The sequence below is a fragment of the Podarcis vaucheri genome (assembly GCF_965113315.1).
Source record: "Podarcis vaucheri genome assembly, chromosome: 8".
Lineage (NCBI taxonomy): Eukaryota > Metazoa > Chordata > Lepidosauria > Squamata > Lacertidae > Podarcis > Podarcis vaucheri.
This window is the reverse complement of record NC_138766.1, coordinates 68808917-68829071: the sequence shown is the minus strand read 5'-3', so window position 1 is coordinate 68829071 and position 20155 is coordinate 68808917. Positions and strand designations below refer to the sequence as shown.

The 20155-nt window shown below is 45.0% G+C and overlaps 3 protein-coding genes across 11 annotated transcripts in view; 2 read left to right on the top strand and 1 right to left on the bottom strand.

Moving 5' to 3' along the window:
• The window catches only part of VIRMA (vir like m6A methyltransferase associated), a 29137-nt gene extending 25979 nt beyond the window's left edge, over window positions 1–3158 (top strand). For both annotated transcript variants that reach the window (XM_082233637.1, XM_082233636.1), the window contains exons 22-24: window positions 418–749; window positions 1402–1545; window positions 2808–3158. In XM_082233637.1, the coding sequence (XP_082089763.1) occupies window positions 418–749; window positions 1402–1545; window positions 2808–2965 (634 nt within the window). In that variant the 3' untranslated portion in view covers window positions 2966–3158. The remainder of the gene's footprint in view (window positions 1–417; window positions 750–1401; window positions 1546–2807) is intronic.
• Window positions 3159–3653: 495 nt separating this feature from the next.
• Window positions 3654–14634, bottom strand: LOC309538315 (RING finger protein 151-like). Of its 6 annotated transcripts, none has more exons than XM_082233682.1 (6): window positions 14560–14634; window positions 10158–10385; window positions 7789–7928; window positions 7032–7194; window positions 5867–5987; window positions 3654–4755 (listed from the first exon to the last, which is right to left on the bottom strand). In XM_082233682.1, the coding sequence occupies exons 2-6, from the start codon at window positions 10361–10363 to the stop codon at window positions 4549–4551; spliced, it is 837 nt and encodes a 278-aa protein (XP_082089808.1). In that variant the 5' UTR covers window positions 10364–10385; window positions 14560–14634; the 3' UTR covers window positions 3654–4548. The 6 variants fall into 6 exon arrangements, with proteins under 6 accessions (XP_082089808.1, XP_082089807.1, XP_082089806.1 ...); XM_082233681.1 differs by lacking the exon at window positions 14560–14634 and adding an exon at window positions 13885–13981; XM_082233680.1 differs by lacking the exon at window positions 14560–14634 and adding an exon at window positions 13782–13934.
• Window positions 14635–14952: 318 nt separating this feature from the next.
• Window positions 14953–20155, top strand: part of RAD54B (RAD54 homolog B) — a 40183-nt gene continuing 34980 nt past the window's right edge. For all 3 annotated transcript variants that reach the window (XM_082233642.1, XM_082233641.1, XM_082233643.1), the window contains exons 1-3: window positions 14953–15104; window positions 16002–16140; window positions 17527–17692. In XM_082233642.1, coding sequence (XP_082089768.1) covers window positions 16018–16140; window positions 17527–17692 — 289 coding nt within the window. In that variant the 5' untranslated portion in view covers window positions 14953–15104; window positions 16002–16017. The remainder of the gene's footprint in view (window positions 15105–16001; window positions 16141–17526; window positions 17693–20155) is intronic.

Here is a 20155-nt window from a genome sequence, read left to right as displayed (position 1 = left end):
TATGAGAGTAACTCTGTCAAATCTAATCCAGCTACCTCGAATCTGAAAATTCAAAAATTGAAAATTGAAGCGGGGATGTCTTTATTCCAAATTATTTAATCCAGAACATTTTTGTCTTTGGCTGTGCCTATCATTGGTTCAAGCTCCAGCAACCACCATGCCGTTTGGATTAATTGCCACTAAAAAATTTGACTGAACAACTAACACTAATGCAGATGAATATTGAGAGACAGGATAAGGGCTTAGAAAGGATAGGAGAAAGAGACGTATTTGCAAACGGCACGTCGGTATGGTTCTTCTAGCTTGTGAAGAATTGGAAAAGGTTCACATTCTCCTGTATACGTTAATACCTATGTCCTGCTAAACAAAATACCTCTTGTTGATGAATTTAACATGCGAAACTTCTGGCCTTAACAGTGGAAAGTCTGAATACATCGAACCTGCCAAGAGGGCCCATATTGTCCCTCCTCCGAGAGGAAGAGGCAGGGGAGCATTTGGCCAAGGCATTCGGCCCCACGATATCTTCCGTCAGAGGAAGCAGAACACAAGCAGGCCGCCCTCTATGCACGTTGACGACTTTGTGGCTGCCGAGAGCAAGGAAGTGGTTCCACCAGATGGGATACAGCCTCCCAAGAGACTGCCTAAAGTTTCACAGAAGATCTCTTCACGGGGTGGGTTCTCAGGGAATCGAGGAGGGCGAGGAGCCTTTCACAGTCCAAATAGATTCTTCACGCCACCTGCTTCGAAAGGTAGGTTTTCTGGTTCGCCTGAAATATGTGAGCTTTGTGCCTTCTGGAGGACAGATTTGAGGTTCCACTCATTCAGCGTGTTTCTTAAAGCGAAGTTAGTTGTAGCACTTCTGCTACTAGTCATCATTGCAGCTCTCTTTTGGGGGGTTTAGAGTCATGGAATTGTAGAGTTGAAAGGGATCTTGAGAATCATCTAGTCCAACCCCTTGCAATACAGGAATATGCAGCTGTCCTTTACAGGGATTGAATCTGCAACCTTGGCGTTATCAGTACCATCTTTGCAGTAAACTTTGTCCACAAAGGATGCAATCTCAGGCTTTGGCCTTCTAGCCGCAGCCCCCTACAAACTGAGATGTTGTAAAAAAAAGTTTGACGTTCTTCGATTCTCCAAACAGACCTGTTGCTGTCCCCATTTTACAGATGGGGAATTGAGAGGTAGAAGGAATGGCTTGTTCAAGACTGCTCAGTGTGTCCATGATAAATTGAGAACTTGGGCCTCCCAAATTAGCGTCCCGTAATTTGGCTGCCTGGCCAAGCTAGGTGCTACCTTCCATCCAGCATGCATGAAGCCTTTCAACTCAGATTGTGGAGTTGAATATTTAGAAACAAAGGCAATTCACAAATGGCTTAGTTGTTGTGCTTTTTCATTTAGGAAATTACAGTCGCCGTGAAGGAGCTAGAGGATCAAGCTGGAGTGCACAGAGTTCTCCGCGAGGCACCTACAATGAAAGCAGAGGCGGCCAAAGCAACTTCAACAGGGGCCCACTTCCACCTCTAAGGCCGCTAAGTTCAGCAGGTTTGTGGTTTCCCTCCCCTCACAATATTTCGTTGAAATTAAATGCACAATCAGTTCAACCAGTGGTATTTTTCTTCAGTTTTGATTTATGGCGCTTATCTCCTCCCTTTCTGTTTTACATAAAGCGCCAAAAGACACCTTACAAAATTAAGTCAAAATAATAAAATGGCTAAATGCAAACTCAAAAGAGACTGGATCCTCAGACAAAAATGTCACTTTAAAAAGTTGGGTCAACAATGATGGGAGTTGTAGCAATATTTAGAGGCCCACAGTTTCCCTGTTCCTGTTTTATTGCATTTATGTACTTTGTTTGCCAAGCATAGCTTACAATTTAAAACACTAAAATGAAAGCTAAATAAACAGTTCAAAATATAGATTTTTTGGGGGGTGGGGGGAGAGTTTCAGGCTGCTGATGTCCCTTCATGAGCTAATGACCTGATCTCCTTTGCATGGGCTTTTGATTCTGGGGTTGATCCACTGAAGGATAATTTTCATGTTTTACTTGCCGATGGTTGAAACTACAGTGGTACCTCGGGTTACATACGCTTCAGGTTACTGACTCTGCTAACCCAGAAATAGTGCTTCAGGTTAAGAACTTTGCTTCAGGATGAGAACAGAAATTGTGCTCCGGCGGCGCAGCAGCAGCAAGCCCCATTAGCTAAAGTGGTGCTTCAGGTTAAGAACAGTTTCAGGTTAAGTGCGGCCCTCCGGAACGAATTAAGTACTTAACCCGAGGTACCACTGTATTGCATTGTAGTGTACATGTATGGTGATGAATACCAAAAGGTTGTGCTGTTCATTTTGATCTATGATCTGCAGTCTTAGCAAGATTAAATATATCACATATTTCTAGCCTGATTTTATAATAGAATCAGAGATGGAAGGGAACCTGAGGGTCTTCTATGCAGGAATCTCAGCTAAAGTGTCCACGACAGATGGTCATCCCACCATAATGTGGCTTGCTCAGTAGTAAGCCTTAATTAATGAAGCTTAAGTGAAACTAGGTGTGCTTAGGATTCTAGTATTAATAAGTTTGCCTCGGTGTCTGTTGTATAGTAGGCAAAAAACCTGGCCATTATGATGGCACAGATTTCTATACAGTGCTGGTTAAATGTATATTGAGTTGTTCTGTATTAATATCATAGGTTGGAGGCTGTTTTTAGAGGCCTCAGTATAGTTTCAATGCATAATTTGGCCCTTATTTATATCCCAGTAGGAATCATCACTGTACTGTTACCAGTTATCTCTCTCTCTTTTTTAAGGCTACCGGCCCAGTCCTCGTGATCGTGCTTCCAGAGGCCGTGGTGGAATTGGGCCATCTTGGGCAAGCACAAATAGCGGCAGTAGTGGTGGCTCAAGAGGAAAGTTTGTTGGCGGAGGCAGCGGAAGAGGACGTCACGTCCGCTCTTTTACTCGATAAACACACCATTGAGAACATTCTGACTGTGAACCTTTCAAGATGATGGCCAATTGCTTAAGTGCTTGAGGACCAACGCTAGACTTACTGGTATTGGGGGGCAGAAAAGAGACTTTTTTTTTTTGGTTTGGAAAAAAAAATCCCATTTTGTTTGATACAAGATCTGAGATTTCAATAAAACTGTTTTTTTGTGTTAGTGTGTGTGTATTTATAGTTGCCTATGCTTTTATGGCACTTACGCCAGAAGTACAAGTTTAGATTTGGTTTTAACAGTCTTGCAACATAGCCTTCATTTGGGGTAAGTAGCAACAGCCATTCCAAAGCAACAGTGTTTTATTTAACAGTTTATATCCCACTTGATCGTAAAACAACCACCTCTAAGCTGTCGACAAAAATATAAAGTAAAACAATTTTTTAAAACAGGTATTTAAAAGCATTAGTTCAAAAATGATTAAAATCAACAGTCACTCAAGATGGAGAAGTCACCTGTGACTTCTACTTGCTTCTATGAAAATGTTTAATAGTGGAGCCATGCATGTAGCTGCCTGAGAAGCAGTTGTTTTCCTTTGCATGTATTTTCCATCTCTGCGTATAGTGTGCACTCTTACCAAATACCTGAGTCCTTAACTTCAAGAATACATAATCTGTAAGCTTTCACTTCTATATATACATTCACCCACACACAACACGCACATGTTATATTAGTTTTATTAGGTCAATTCATTTCGTAGGACACCATAGCCAATGGTATGGGTCATCTCTTGTCAACTGACACAAGCAGGAGCAAAGGTTTGTGGGAAGTTGGTGCATTTCCCTCAGGTTTTTTCCCTGCCTGATGCAGCAGTACGTTCCTCCTTGGCTCTCCTGGCTTAAGCCAAGTTTCATTAGATTCCTTCATTTTTCTATTTGCTTCTTTTTTGTTTCTTCTCCTGAGTACACAGAACTTTGTTCTCTCCCTGTTGTCATACCTTATTATTATTATTATTATTATTATTATTATTATTATTATTCCTAAGAGTAAAACTAAAAAATAATAAAACCACAAGACAGGAATTTAATAACTCAAAAATAATTGAAATAAACAGCTAAGCTGAAAACAGACCAAAATGTTAACTTCTTCATGTCTGGAAAAACTTGCCTGAACAAAAATGTTTTAGCAGACACTGGAAAAAGTGCAGTGAAGGTGCTTGCCTGATGTCAATAGGCGTGGAGTTCCAAGTGTGGGTGCTGCCATGCAAAAAGATCTATTTTTTACAAGTGTGGTGCACCTGTAATAGTGCCAGTGCTGCGGACTGAATTGACTGAATAGAAATATACGGGGTAAGGCAATTCCTGAAGTAAGCTGTTTCTAACTGTTAAGGGCTTTATATACTAATGCTAACAGCTTGAAGTTGGTCCGGTAACAAACCTGCAATTGGTGCAGATCTCTGAGCAGGTGATATCTGCTGACAGAATCTCATTGCTGTCAGCAAGCAGGTGGACTGCAGCATTCTGCACTAATGGTCAGTTGCCAGATCCAGCAAAAGGAAACACCACATAAACCAGACTACAGTAATCCAATCTTAAATAACAGCCACCTATGGCTTTCACTTCATGCTTTCCAGCCGGGTCAGAGGTCGAACATGTGTTGCTTTCTTGCTTCCATCCCTAGTCAACCGACAGTCTTCCTGGAGAGTCTTCACTAACTCCAGTAATTCTAGCTTTTCAAGCTGTGCCTGCTCCAGTTCTTGGTGATGCTGCCTCTCTGTTGCCAGCAGGGTACGTATGTCAGACGACATCCTGGACATCTGGCTCTGAAAAGCGTAAGAGAGTTTTTCAAGTGTTGCATTGGGACTGCCTGTTAACTGTTAGATGCTCACAATTTCCTATCTACAGTAGTACCTCGGGTTAAGTGCTTAATTCGTTCCGGAGGTCCGTTCTTAACCTGAAACTGTTCTTAACCTGAAGCACCACTTTAGCTAATGGGGCCTCCTGCTACCGCTGCGCTGCCAGAGCATGATTTCTGTTCTTATCCTGAAGCAGAGTTCTTAACCTGAAGCACTATTTCTGGGTTAGCGGAGTCTAACCTGAAGCGTATGTAACCTGAAGCGTATGTAACCCGAAGTACCACTGTATTACATTGTTTCTTCCCCTTCCTCCAAGGACCTGAGGGTAGCATACAGATAACAGAGCCTAGATTTCATGGATCTGCCCCTTTCAGGTATCCAGACTGCAGCAAAACAGATCTGTTTCTGCCCACTCTCTAAGGCAAGGGAAAGAGGCTGCATTGTCCTGTAATGACTTGGGCCCAGACCCAAATGCTTCTGTACCCAGAGTTTAGGGTGAAGCAAAATGTGCATGGGCATCCTGAGGGCTATTTCAATGATTGTGCTCTCCCTGTCATCCCAGTAAATTTGGGGAAAGAGAACTCGGCAGGTGGGGGATGTGTGGTAGGGAAAGCTCTTCTAGGCCAACTTGGAAGTAGTCTGATTTTTATTAATGGTCCATCTCCAAATTAATATAATATTAATGGGACTGGAGGAGGTTTGCCAGTCACCAATAGCAATGCTTCCTTGCTTATGTGAATTGTAGTTAAAATACCTGCTGCTGAAACCATTGGTTCTAAAATAGATGCTGTAGGTGAGACCTCCCCAATTTGATGCTCCCCAGCTGTTGTTGGACTTCAACTCCCATCAGTCCCACCTGGCTTGGCCAGTGAGTGATGATGGGAATTGTAGTCCAAATCACCTGGACAACACAAGGCTGGGGAAGGTAGCTGTCAGGTGCTTGAGGACTGTGGCTACCTTCTGGAAACTGAAAAAGAGTACAGCATAGATTAAAGCTGTCAGAAATACCAGTTCACCAGAGGCAACATTTTAAGGGAGGGAGATGACCTCGTAGCTAATGGCAATACAATTTGTTTACCTTTAGCTCTTCAATCTGATTTTGCAAAAGACTCTCCTTTTGCACCATATGCTTCCTTTGAGAATCTAGTCGAGATTCCATCTCATGTTTTGCCTCTTCCATCCGGCAGATCATCTCTGACCTTAAAAAACAAAACACATTTTGTTAATCAGCCTATCTGTCTTTAATCTGAATACAGAGGAAACTTGAAACGTACGCACATTCAGTTTTATGTGCTTGGCAATTATTATTTTTAAAGGGGGGGCGAATGTCTGGGGGAAAAGACTGTGGCAATCCCTCCTGCCATTGTCTTATCTTACTGTTCATCCTGCTTTAATTTTGAAAAGGATTGCTTGGACTGAAACAAACAACATGCACCTGTTCACATGTAAGCTAAGTTAATATGCTGATTTGTTTCCGCTTGGGAGGAGGGCAGCTGGTGCAGCTGATCAGTGTGCACCAGGAAATTGATCATTCACAAAAAGAGATGGTTTGTTTTAGATCAGGACTTACCATTATACAGGGCCACTAATTAACAGGAAGTAGTGTTTAATCCATCAGTTTTGCGCTAATAATTCTGTAAGTCACAAACAAGATCTGTTTTTTTTAAATCTTCCATCTGTTTTATGCAATATGTGCATCTTCCTTCGGCCCAAGATAAACATCTCATTTTAACAGCCCCAGCTTCATTCACAGGGGCATTTCCCATAAGCTAGTACTGGCAAAAAAGCTTTTCATTTATGATTAACATAGGTTTCAGGTTACCACCAAGCAGCGCACAAGCTTATGTTACACAAAAAAGATGTCAACAAATCTTTTATTTCAATCAAATCAGGATGATAGAATACCAGGTGTAACTCGGGTGGGAAGATAGGAGGAAGAGATGGTGATGGCAATAGAAGCAATTTGCCAAGTTACCAAACTGGTTTCCTGAGCACCTAGGAAATTGCAGCAGTATTGAAGAACAGTCCCCTTGTGTATGTTTTAGAGAGATGGGCAAAATATTTAGGTGTCAGTTCATGCTTTAGGCATGGCCAAACTTGGCCCTCCAGATGTTTTGGGACCACAACTCCCATCATCCCTAGCTAACATGACCAGTGGTCAGGGATGATGGGAGTTGTAGTCGCCAAACATCTAGAAGGCCAAGTCAATCCATGAGCAGCCAAGGTAAGGGGAATAGCTTTACCTGAGCAGTTCTAGTTCCGTTCTCAGCTCTGCCACACAGTTATGTTGCGCATCATCAGCACTGAGGATGGCATACCCACAACCTTTGGGGCACTCGCGGCTCCTGTATTCGCACACTGCCAAGTGGCTGTCTAGGTTACGTCTTTCAACCCGAGCTGGGCAACCTGATTGGAAAGCAGAAGATTGGAGGAAGTGCACCAGAGAGAGAGAGAATTATTTCATTTTCCCCATAATCTTCTGACATGGAGACAACGATAGACTGTGCTCCAGAGAGGTCACTTCAGTGCTGCTAATGCAGCAAAAACAATATGGAAGGCAGCAGTGACAAGCTAGTGGTTTCTGCAGCCCCTGTGATTCTCCAGCAGTTTGACTTACCCCTAGAGGTGCACTCCATTGTCTCTCAAGACAGAAGGATGCTAACAACAGCAGCACCACCACTCTTTAGGAATCTAGGTTAGTGTTTCCTACTGTGCGCAGGTACAAGGATTCTCCAAGGGGGCACTGGCACATCAACTGCCTTTCAGTTCCCCAAACACCAACACTGAATCCATACTTTGCTTTGGCTAGTGTTGGCAACAGGTAGAAATGGAACAGGAAGGGGTGTTCACACAGGCAAAGAAACTGAGAAGGCCCACTCTGCAATAGCCACTAACTCTGAATTCCCTTTAGCCTACATTCCAGAACTGGGGGACTGAATTCAGGTGAAAACAGAGATCTACCATCTGTTTGCAAGATAACCATCTCTGCATTCTACCTACCGCTATTTGAACAGGGGACCCGGCTGCATTCACATTCGCGTTCATGTCGGTCAATGGATTCCAGTGAACACACCATTTCACAGCCACACTCTCTGTTCCTGCAGTGAATCTGAAGTCGATTGAGATCGTTCTTCATGTATCTGGGTACAGAAGTTAATTATTTTTATTCTTGCAATACTGCTTGCTAAGATATAACATATGCTCCCCAGTTCTCCAAGTGGTAAGACATTCCAGAGTCAGTGCTAACTGATTCAGTTTTCTTTGAATGAGGCCACATGGCAGACTAACCATGACTGTGTAATATTTGGTTTAATTGCAAGTATACAGGCAGAGCACAGGCGAAGGTAAACAGCAGATCCCCAGAAAGGCAACTTGCACCACAAGGCATTTCTAGCCTTGATGTTAAGAGCTTCCACACTACACCTTCTGCCTGTCTATCCCCTAAAACTGCTGCACTAACTTCCATACATTACACTGGCCACCCACTTCAGCTTGGCTGTGGTGTCGCCCTCCTTACTCCTAACGTTCTGGAGAAATATCTGTATCAAGAAGCCATCTTCTAACAATTAGATCCCATAGAAAGACATCCCCTGGCCACTGTGAGCCATTAACCATAACATCCTTTCCTCAAAACCTAAGACTATGATCAGCCATTGCTTTAAGGCAGGGGTGGGAAATCACAGGTCTGATCACCAAATGTGAGCCTTCAGACCTACCTGGCTGTCAGGATTTCTTCCCTGCTATACCCCCCACTGGCCCTGCTCACCACTGGAATGTTGCCCCTGGAAGGCAACACCCCCCTGTCAGAATTAAAATGCACGTTTTCAGAAAGTTGGCAACCCTAATGAAGTAGAAGCACCTTGGCCAACTTGTGTTATTTGGCAACAGAGTAAGTCAACACTTGTTTGTGACATTTATGTTTAAGATTCTTAAACATTATGTTTAAGAGTGTTCATTCTTTATTACATACAATACTTTAAAAACATGTATCGTGGGTATTACCAATTATGCTGTCATATCCTTTTGTTTTTCAAAAGTTGTGTTTTTAAAACCTTAGCTGTTAGTAGGTTAATGAAGCTTTAAGCAGTTCAAAGTGTTGGTGCTGACCTTTAAATCCCTAAACGGCCTCGGTCCAGTATACCTGAAGGAGCGTCTCCACCTCCATCGTTCTGCCCGGACACTGAGGTCCAGCACCGAGGGCCTTCTGGCGGTTCCCTCGCTACGAGAAGCCAAGCTACAGGGAACCAGGCAGAGGGCCTTCTCGGTAGTGGCACCTGTCCTGTGGAATGCCCTCCCACCAGATGTCAAAGAGAAAAATAACTACCAAACTTTTAGAAGACATCTGAAGGCAGCCCTGTTTGGGGAAGCTTTTAATGTTTAATAGGTTATTGTATTTTGGTGTTTTGTTGGAAGCCGACCAGAGTGCCTGGGGAAACCCAGCCAGATGGGCGGGGTATAAATAATAAATTATTATTATTATTATTATTATTTGCTCCAACCTTGAGAAAAGAAGATTGGTCAAGCAAAGAATTTTCCTAGTAACTGCACATTTCTGTCCTAGCAGAAATTGTGTGTGTGTGTGTTTCTTTTGTGCAAAGCAGCAAGGTTAAAAGGAGTGCAATCAGAGGTGTGAATTCAAATCAAGCCGAAACTTTGTGATGCAAGCAATCTGGACTTTGCTACTTACTCTGGACCTATGTATTAGGATTGTTTCCACGTACGAGAAGAGGACAATATAGAGATATTTTTGATAACTGGAACTTGGCACTGGATCCTGTGGGACAGAACATTCTTGTCTATCCTGTATTTCTATAAAAGGAGTTCTCTCTTTATTCCAATTTGGAAAAGGCTACACAGTGAACCCCCAAGGAGTTAATGTGTCTGCAGCACATCTTGCTGCCTCACTCTTTTCTTATACAGTGGTACCTCTGGATATGCACACCTCTGGTTGCGTATCCTTCTGGACGCAAACGTGGTAAACCCGGAAGTATTTTTCTGAGTTTTGCTGCGCGCGCATGCGCAGAAGCGCTCTACTGCGCCGTGCGCAGAACAGACACCTCTGGTTGCGAATTCCTCAGGATCCGACCAGAGCTCCAGAACGGATCCTGTGTACAACTGGAGGTACCACTGTACATCGCTTTCCTTGTAGGAACATTTTCTCTTCAGAGTGAAATAGACCAAATCTAGGCTTACTTAGCCTAGTCAATTTCATTAATTTGCATGACATATGGGGTAGTAACTTTAGTAAGGAAAACCAATCAAACAGGATGCTCCATCCCTCAGCCTTACATTTGCACATTTGCTCAATCTACTAGTGTAGGATTAGATTTCATGATAGCGGCAAATTGGACTCAGAAATAATTACGCACCTGTAAAGTGGTCGAAGGACAGACAGATCAAGCGGCTGACGATCTTCTGGGCAGTTGCTGTGATGAACAAGCCACCCATGTATGCAGGAAGTGCAGAAAGCATGTTCACAAGGAGCCTGCAAGGGATCTTCCAACACATCTCGGCAGATGCAGCACAGGAGACCTTCATTCACGTAACCTACGAAGCGATCAATATCATATCCCATTTTCTCAACGACCTCTAGCCTGCTATGGAAATGAAAGCACAGAATTAGTAACTGTGGCCACATTACCTTTGATAGCCAAGTAAGCACATTATCACCCTTGCACCTTAAGATCTGAAGAGATATGATGCAGAGGGAGTGAAGTGGCTTGTGAGTTTTATGCCGTGGACCGTCAGAATCTGGAAGCAATTCCGATTTGCAACATTTCCCCAAGCATGCAAAGCCATAGCACAGACAAGAGCAAACTTACACTTTTTTGTTCATTTAGTTGCATCTCAACCCTCAAGAGGGCCCTTTTTATAGAAAAATGAATTGAATTGATTTCAAGCTTCTTTGCAACATGTCACAGCCCCTCAAAAAATAATACATTGCCTTTTCAGTATTCAGTTTCTTCTCAGAGAAACCCTAATTAGATTTAGGAGGATTAATGCTTCTTTCTCCATTAAGCACGTAAAGCAGCCAGAGCACCTGATCAAAGTAACTAAGAGCCACCTGCTTCTTTCTCAGGTGTCATTCTAGAAAGATTCTCTGGATTAAGTGGCATATGGAATGGGTTCTAAACACTGAGTTTACAAAGTGTTTATAATGTGAACTGTGCATGTGTTTTGAGATGCTAAAAAACTGTTGAACAGAATGTACTCACCCTGTAATAACACAGTTCCATATTTTTAATGGTGGGGCTATTTTTCTTTTTTAATACAGAATATTCCAATACTTTCTGCTGGAATATATATATATATATATATGGTAAAGCATAATGTTATAGAACAGGCACGTCCAACTCCCAAGAGACTGCAATTTACTCCCAGTATAAAAAAAACTTGCCAACAAAGGTCCATATAGTTAAAGCCATGGTTTTCCCAGTAGTGATGTATGGAAGTGAGAGCTGAACCATAAAGAAGGCTGATCGCCGAAGAATTGATGTTTTTGAATTATGGTGCTGGAGGAGACTCTTGAGAGTCCCATGGACTGCAAGAAGATCAAACCTATCCATTCTTAAGGAAATCAGCCCCGAGTCCTCACTGGAAGGACAGATCGTGAAGCTGAGGCTCCAATACTTTGGCCACCTCATGAGAAGAGAAGACTCCCTGGAAAAGACCCTGATGTTGGGAAAGATGGAGGGCACAAGGAGAAGGGGACGACAGAGAACGAGATGGTTGGACAGTGTTCTCGAAGCTTCCAGCATGAGTTTGACCAAACTGCGGGAGGCAGTGGAAGACAGGAGTGCCTGGCGTGCTCTGGTCCATGGGGTCATAAAGAGTCGGACACGACTAAACAACAACAACATAAAAAAACTGGCACTGATCTACCCATTGTCATTGGAGAGAGGAGGAGTGTGCGTGGGGTGGGTGGGTTGCACATGAGCATTATTGTTTAGTAGGGCTAATTCTGGGGTGATTTCTAATACTTGCTTAGTTATTTAACATATTTCTTGTATGGCTGTTGTCCAGAATAGTTGGATTTGGGGGCACTCCCACCACATGTGGAGGTATGTGCCTGTGGAGGTGACCCTCTCCAGCATTTTGGTGAGGTTCCTGGGTGTATTAGCGCTAGTTTTCTTGGTGTTAAGTACCATCTGAGGGTGAGTTTCAGAGTGAGTTCTTTTCTTTTCATTTATATGGATTTAAAGGGGGGGGTTTAGACCACATTTTGGTCCATTCAGAGGGGTTAATCTCATCGCCTATGTTATCCTCCCATTGTTTTTTGATTGCGTCTAGGGGGTTCGTGGGATTTTTGAGTAATATTTTGTATATTGCGGATACCATCCTTTTACTGTGTCCCTTTCTTGTTAGGAGGAGCTTTTTGAAGGTTGTCAGGGGCCTAGTTGCTGCTGATTTTACTGCTGGGTTGTTTAAGAGGGGATGTAATTGGTGTTGTGCTAACCAGGGCATTTGGGTGTCTTCTAGTCTGTCCTGTATTTCTTGTGTTGTCAAAGGTTTGTTATTTTTATAGAAGTCTATTAGGTGATATAAGCCTTTGGTTTGCTGATTTTTAACCAGAGGTTTTGTGCTGTGTGGTGGAATAATGGGTGGTATGCCAGGGGAATTAGTGGGGATGGGGTTTGGGATAGTTTGCCTATTTCTGTTTTCCATGCTTTGAGCATGGTCTGTGTGTACCTGTTAAGTGTTGTGGGAATTTTCCTTTGTTTGGGAGGAGTGGGTATGCTGTGGTGCAGGTATCTCCAAGAACATGGAAAACACATTTATTTGTTAAGCTTCCTAAGTAAATGATCCCTGCACTCAACCCACTGGTCGCAGTTAGGTACCACCTCTACTTTTCACACAGCTACAGGAAACATATTCTAAATTTGGTCAGCAGGAAACAACAGAGGAAAGGGGAAGAAAGCAAATGGGAAGCAGCATGTGACTGTTTTGGTCACAGGGGCTTAGGCCCAGCCAGTCCAACCCTATTTTGCACATCTATGCTCAAAAGTTCAAGCCAGCACAGTTGGTCAAAACATCTGGAGGGCAAATGAGCCAGTGTGGTGTAGTGGTTAGAGTATTGGACTAGGACCTGGAATCCTCATGAAGCTCACTGGGTAACCTTGGGCCATTCACTCACTCTAACTTACCTCACAGGGTTCTTGTGTGGAGAATAGGACAGAACTATGTATGCCACCTTGAACTCCTTGGAGGAAAGGTAGGACATAAATAAAATGAGAAGAATAGGTACAGCTGGGGATGGGAACTAGGCTAGGGGACATACTATCTGGAGATGCTGGAGGGGCCTTCTGCAGGCAAGCAGATGCTCTTACCCCTGAGCTATGGCACTGGAGAGCTTTGCTATTTTATTTTATTTCACAGAATTTATAGGCCCCTTGAGTGTAGAAGAAAAAACAAACCCCTGAAAGCGGTTTTACAGAAAGCCACAACTCCTCCATCTTATGCTATAACTGTCAGCAAAAACAGACTAAGGTAGCTGCTCCAGATTCAGGATGTCAGCAACCTGGTACAGAACCATAGTTCCCAACTTGGGGCACATACCCCACAGGGGGCAATTTGATTTTTATGGGGGGGAATTTGATTTTTAAGGGGGGAGCAATTCGAGAATGAGTTATTAACAGTTCGTGGTCTTTTAGGCTTCCTCCATGTGAACAGCTCACGTGAATTATATGTCAAGAGGGAGGGGGGGGCGCATCAGGATTTTAAAGATGCTTAGGCGGGCATGGCCAAAAAAGCGTTGGGAACCACTGGCACAGAATCACAGAATGGTACCCAAGGTGCTTTTGACAAAAGTGGGCTGTTGGTTTCCCAAAGTTCACACTGCAACCTATTGTTCAGTCTCTTGAAAACAACAACAATAAAAGCTGAGCACCGTTGCAAATTAGTCTTAGCCTTTTCTCTTTTTTTGGGGGGGGGGGAGAGGGTTACTTTTTAAAAGTACACAGGCAAAAGCGCTATCAGAAAACAAGGGGAGCCACCTGCCTCAAAGCTTCCCTCCCCAGGCAGGTTTCAGGGTAGCGATTCCTCTCCTTCTTCCAGCCCTCCAAGCGAAAGCCCAGAAACGGCTCTTCTTCGCCTCACCCGCTTCGCCAAAGCGCGCTTCCGCAACATAAATTGCTCCCCACAGGCCACCGTCCAGTCCCTCCGCGCCTCCACCCCCGCCAGTAAGAGGAGTAAGGGGCTGGCCTGGCCCCGCCTTCTTCGCACGCGACCGCTCAGCTGGCCCCTTTCTTCGGAGTAGACTTAGAATAGCTAGAGCCGCACGTGCTTTGCAACTTCCGAGTTTTTCGTGATGCTTTTTTTTAAAGCTGCTCATAAAAAGCAATGGAGAAAATACAGGATTTTAGAGCTTTTTTTTTTTTTACAGGCAGGGCGCGTTCTGCTAAAGCAAAAGAGAGCAGGAGCTCTTTCTCTTTCCAACTCGGATCTTATTTATTGCGGGGGGGGGGGAGAATGTGACAAATTTCAGAGGAGCCCCATTCAGTTAGACGACAATGGATCGCAATGGATTGCTTTTGAAGTCATTTCAGCACCGGGTGGAACCCTAGAAACTGCCAGACCGGGTGGCAACTCTAGAATTTAACCCGGGAGGCCACAGGTGGGAGAGGCTAGGCTAATAAGGGGCGTTTGGCAGGGAAAGGAGTTGCCTGTAAATCCACATTAAACCTCAGCGCCACCATCGGATCAGCAGTTTGAACGATGGGCCACAAGGCAGGGCCGCCCTAAGACACTCCCCGCACCCCAGTCACAACTTACGCTAATATCCTGGCTCTGCCCGTTGTCTTCTATGGGTAGCTCTGAGCGGGGAAGAAAAGGAGAAAAATATACCCTAAGTTCCAAATCTGTGTTGGAGTGAGTCACTCTATGTTTTTATCTTTATGACTCTCGGCAGTTAATCCTCTTCAGCCTCGCGAATTGGTTAACGCCCTCCTCTGCCAGCGCCGTATTTTCCTGCGAAAACGAGTAACCTAGGCAACGGGGGAAGGCGAGGAAGGCACTTTGCGACAAATACGCTTGACGGCCGTGTGTCGTAGAGCGTAAGCGTACCCGGCGGCTCGCCATGTCGAGCGCGGCAAAAGCACCAGCGGAGCATGCGCAGTATGATTTTCTTCGTACCTGCCTGGCAGCCCTCAAGAGAGGCGAGGCGGAGGCGAGCGCCGCGCATGAATGCTGGTCATGCGCAGTGGGGCGAACGGAGGGCGCGATAAATTGAGAGCTGCCTGGGGCGATCAGCTGCGCATGCGCCGTTTGGCAAACGATAGGGCGACGGCGCTGTCTTGGCGGGACGGTTAAATTGCAAAGTAAGTGCGGCGTCGTGTTAAGAATGGGAGGGGGCTGATGCAGTTCTTCCTCTGAGGCTTAGGGTGGGGGGGTTCAATAACTGGGCTGGCTGTACCCAGTGCGCTTCTGCTTTTCAGGTTTCCGTTTCCACACACACGAAAGATACTCTGTACATGCTCAGAAGCTCTTGCTCCCTCGGTTCAGTTTTAACAAGACCGTGTTTTCTTTCCTTCGGTGGACAAATATATGCTTCTGGTGCTCGCTGTAAGAACCTGAAGAGGAGTTTTGTTCCTGCATATATGAAATTAATAAATATTAGCAACTGACACAAATGGCCAGCTGAGGCCCGAGGAAATAAAGCTTTATGGCTTTTTTTTTTTTTTTTAGCAAGCACCTGGACAACATCATTGCCGGCATTTGCCTTGGCTCACAGTCGAGTTGAGGAGAGGGTTGCCACCAGAAATGAAAAGTTATTATGAAATGAATCTCTTTGGACTGTGGCAGAGTCAGGAGATGAATGTAGTGGGTTGAATATAGTGAATTAGGCAGGTTGATTAAAAAAGGTGCTCCCATGGGTAATCTGGTGCTTAAGAAATCATGATTAAAACTTTCAACTTAACCTGAGAACATAAAAGTCTTCACCTGGCACCAAAATAGTGGTGGGTACCAGGTTAGCCTCCCTCAGGACTCCAAAGAATACTGAGAATGGCTTGACCACATCTGCCCTCTTCCTACCACCCACCTAATAAGGCTGGTACATCTGGAGGAGAAACAAGAGGAACCATACTTCCTAGTTTTTTGGGTATTTCCTCACTGGTGTGAGAACAGGAATAGGATATGTTCTGGGAAGTATTTAAGAGTTTCTTTCTTTAGGGCTCGCTTTTTAAAGCAAACCTTTTTTTTTTGCTGTTTTTCAGATCAACAGAACCGAACATGAGACGATCAGCAGCTCCTAGTCAACTGATGGGAAATTCAGTCAAAAAGCCAAGGTTTATACCTCCAGGAAAAACACATATGTTGTCTCTGAAAAAAGAATCTGAACGCTCAGGCTCAGAGGTAATATTAAAGGGGAGGAAGAAAGCGAGTGTAATATTATTACTGAATGAAAACTGTACTTGAATAATCTATGTCAGAAATCCATGGAATCTTAATTCTCACTGGGATAATATGTTTGTTTCTGGCCTAGGCTATAAGGGGCTTACGGGATCAGATGCTTCACTCACAAATTCCTTCCATATAGAAGACTGTCAGGGAGTGCCAGTATCACTTCCACTCTGATACCTAACTTTCTGTATGCAGGGATTTATTTATTTTTCAGTGGGGGAGTATGCAATCATGTATTCTGCCACTTGCAACCTGAAGCTGTCCAGCCCAGATGCATGTTTACCTGTAATTTTGCATTCTGCTCTGTTAGTCCATGTGTAGAAGGGTCCTGAAAGCAAAACTATAGACAAATCGTCTGAAAAATGACTCCACAGCTAAACATCAGTGGCATCAGTGGAAACTGGTTCACTCAATGGCAGCGTTTGCATGTCACAATAGTTGATGGTTTACTGTCAACGTGCAGAAGTCTCCCACTTCATTCCTCACTTCTAGCCAGTAGAAGAAAACAACACAATCCCTAGCTTACTGTTACATTTAAACTAGGGATTGTGATTTGTTTCACTCAAAGCAAACCACTATGTGAAGCCAAAGTTCCTAGGTTTCCCAGCGAAATAAACAATGACTCCCAGTTTGGATGTAATGGCAAGCCAGGGATTTTGATTTGATGCACCCACTTTCCCCAAGTGGATGAACAAAGTGGAAGTGATCACTTTGTGCATGGTAAACTATTACCTTTGGCATACTAGAACACACAGACCAGGCCTTGGTTCTTTTGCATGTGTGTTAAGATTGTGCCATGGTTTGTACAGTATCTTTATATTAATATGGAACTTAGGGATGCTGTGTGAGCACAATGCTTGGTACTGAATAGAGCCACAAATACTAGATTCATATGTGCAGAAGGTCGATGTTAGCCTTCCTGTCCTAGAGAAGCCTTTCTCCCACTACTTCAGTTTTCATATATGTTCTTTCCCCAAAGTTCTCTTAAGGAAGGCTAGAGAAATATATCTGCTCCCAGTAACTCTGTCCCAGTCTCAGAAGTTCTCCATTGGGCACTTCTAGGATAGCCTCATCCTTATGTTTTGACCTTCTCTTAGAATGGTAAGGCCAGGGAATGCACACAAACCACTCTCCACTGGCTTGGAAATTGTGGAGAGAGCATAGTTCAAGCTAGGCTTCTCACGGTGCCTCCTTCCCTCCTTGGAGCTATCTCCATCATATGAACTTCTACTTCTTTCAGGCTTCAGCTTGTATTTAAATAAGAAAAAGCTACACACTTATTTTGATACTGTTACGTGAAAAGTCATGTACAATCCAAACTGTTTCAATGTATTGTAGGTGGATGAGGGACAACTGAATGGCTCAACATCTGTAAACATCTGTTCTACAACTTGTGACTTAAGTTCTACACTGGCTGTGAAATCTGATCAAGGAGAATTTTGCTCTAAAAATAATAATAATGACTGCCATTTTGAAAGTGGAATGAAATGTAGAACTAAAATAGGTAAGAAAACAAACATTTGAATGTTATCCTAGTAGACTGGTTTAATATAAACTAAAGCATAGCAGTTTTAAAAATTGCTTATGAAGGAAAGCTGTCAAGAGCTTGGGAATGAAGTCAAACCATTAGCAGGGATGGCCAACTACCAAGAGATTGTGATCTACTCAGAGTTAAAAACTGGCAGTGATCTTCCCCCTTTTGTGGGTTTAGGTTGAAGTTGTTGAGCTTTTTTGGAGAGGAAGAAGGCCCATTTTTTAGGGCTTGGGAGCATGAGTTCTGAGAACTGTAAACAATAAATGAAGGTTAAATAAATCCATTAAAAAAAATCTATATCTACTAACTGTAGACTGTTACATAATGATTTCTGTATTTTATCATAGTAGGGTGGCATGTGTTTCTTTGAATAAATTAAAAACCTGTCAGATCCCACACTTGCCTTAATATGCCCTTTCAGATTTGTTTATCCACTTGCCCAATTTTATGATGCTTGGTGTTTGTGCTGCTTTTGATAAACTGTACTTTGCTTGAAGGATCCTTTTTGTTGTTGTTGAGGCACGTTTCTGACCTGCATGATGCTTGGTTCTGGTTTGCTGGTTCCATTTGGTTTTGTGGTTCTGTTAATAGCCTCTCTGGCACTCTTTTTGTTGGATTGTTACATTTGTTTTTCTGACCCTGTTTTTAAATTGGCTGCTTTGAATGGTTTGTGACACAGTTGTACTCACACTTACCTGGTTAGAAGTTCTACCTGATTGAATAGGACTGACCTAAGAAGAGACATGTATAAACATCGTTGTATCTTCCTAGTCTACAGGAGGCTCCCCTGTTTCAGAGGTGGAAACTGTTTTTTCCAACCCAAGGGTTACATCAGCTATTGGGCAACCTTTCAGATGATACATGCCATTGGTGGGCAGGGCCATATCAATGGATACAACAGGCTTGCTTCTGCATTCATACCACCCTCTCTGTTCTCCAGGCAGGAATTACCAGACTTCAGGGACTCTCTAGCCAGACAAAAACATTTGAGGAGGATGTGAAATAGGGTTAGTAAGAGGTGTAGTCTGGTAAAGGGTGTATGAAAGGGGCGGGTATGGATCCCCCCCCCCAGCCTGAGATTCTTTACCTTTGCCCTATAGCATGGGTGTCAAACACAAGGCCCGCGGGCCGAATCCGGCCCGCCAGACCTCGTCATGTGGCCCGTGTAGCCTTTCCAGGATCATGGGATGAAACTGGCCAGGCAGCCGCGGCCCCGCTCCCCCGGGGAACGTGCCCCATCACCCTCCGCTCCTGCCTTGCTCCCTGTGACAGGAATTCCCCAAAGTGCATCAGCATCTGCCGCTTGCCCAGCAGCCTCAGCACCGCCTTGCACCCGGCGCCCCCGCCATCCTCGGCGCAGGGAGCGAGGGGCGCGCGGGCAGGCGCTGCCCGGCGGAGCGATGGCTCCTTCCGAGCGGCTGGCAGCGGCTGGGCAGGACTGGCCTCCCGCCTGGTCCTGCGGCGGCTGCAGACGCGACCGAAGCAGCGCAGGGAAGGAGATGCCCGGCCGCCCAGCCCAGCCCCGCGCGCTCCCGCTCTCTCTCGGCGGCCAGGGAGCGGGGCCAAAGCGGGACCCCACCTGAGTGGCGGCTGCGCGAGCCAATAGGTGAGCTGGGGGAGAGGGGGAGGCGGGGCCCCGGGGAACAAAGGAGGGAGGGGGTGCCCGGGAGAAGGGGGCGGGGAGCTTGGCCGGACAGCCTCGCCCGGGGCGGGGCGGGAGGAGTGGGAAGCGCGGCGTGGCGCCCGGGACGCCCGAGTTCCGCTGGGTTAGAAGCCGGCGGCCTACCTCTGCTGGCCGCGGAAGGCAGCCGGGTCTGGATCGTGCCCCGAGAGTGGCGGGGTCCCGCGCGCAGCCTGCCCTTCAGGTTGGGAAGCTGCTCCTGGGGCTCCACCTGAAGCCACGCAGAGCCCTCAAGGCGCCCTCGGCGCGACTTGGCCGGGGCAAAAGGCGAAGCGGAGCCTCTGGAGGGAAAGGCGGTCGGATTCCCCTCCTAGGCGGGTCCGGTAGTCTCCTGCCTCCCCTGAGGAAGGGTCTCTTCTTCAGCTTTTCTGATCCTTCGTGGCCCTCTTGGGAGAAGCCGAAATAAATAATGCGGCCCCTGATGAATTTGAGTTTGACACCCCTGCCCTATATGAAAGGTGGCGGATGGAACATTCGCCTTACTCATACACATGTTATTTTATTTGCTCTCATTATATTTTTATATTGCCCTTCCTCAGGGGTCAGCAACCTTTTTCAGCCACGGGCCGGTCCACCATCCCTCAGACCATGTGGCGGGCCAGACTATATTTTGAAAAAAAAAATGAACGAATTCTTATGCCCCACAAATAACCTAGAGATGCATTTTAAATAAAAGGACACATTCTACTCATGTAAAAACATGCTGATTCCTGGACCACCCGTGGGCCTGATTGAGAAGGCTATTGGGCCGC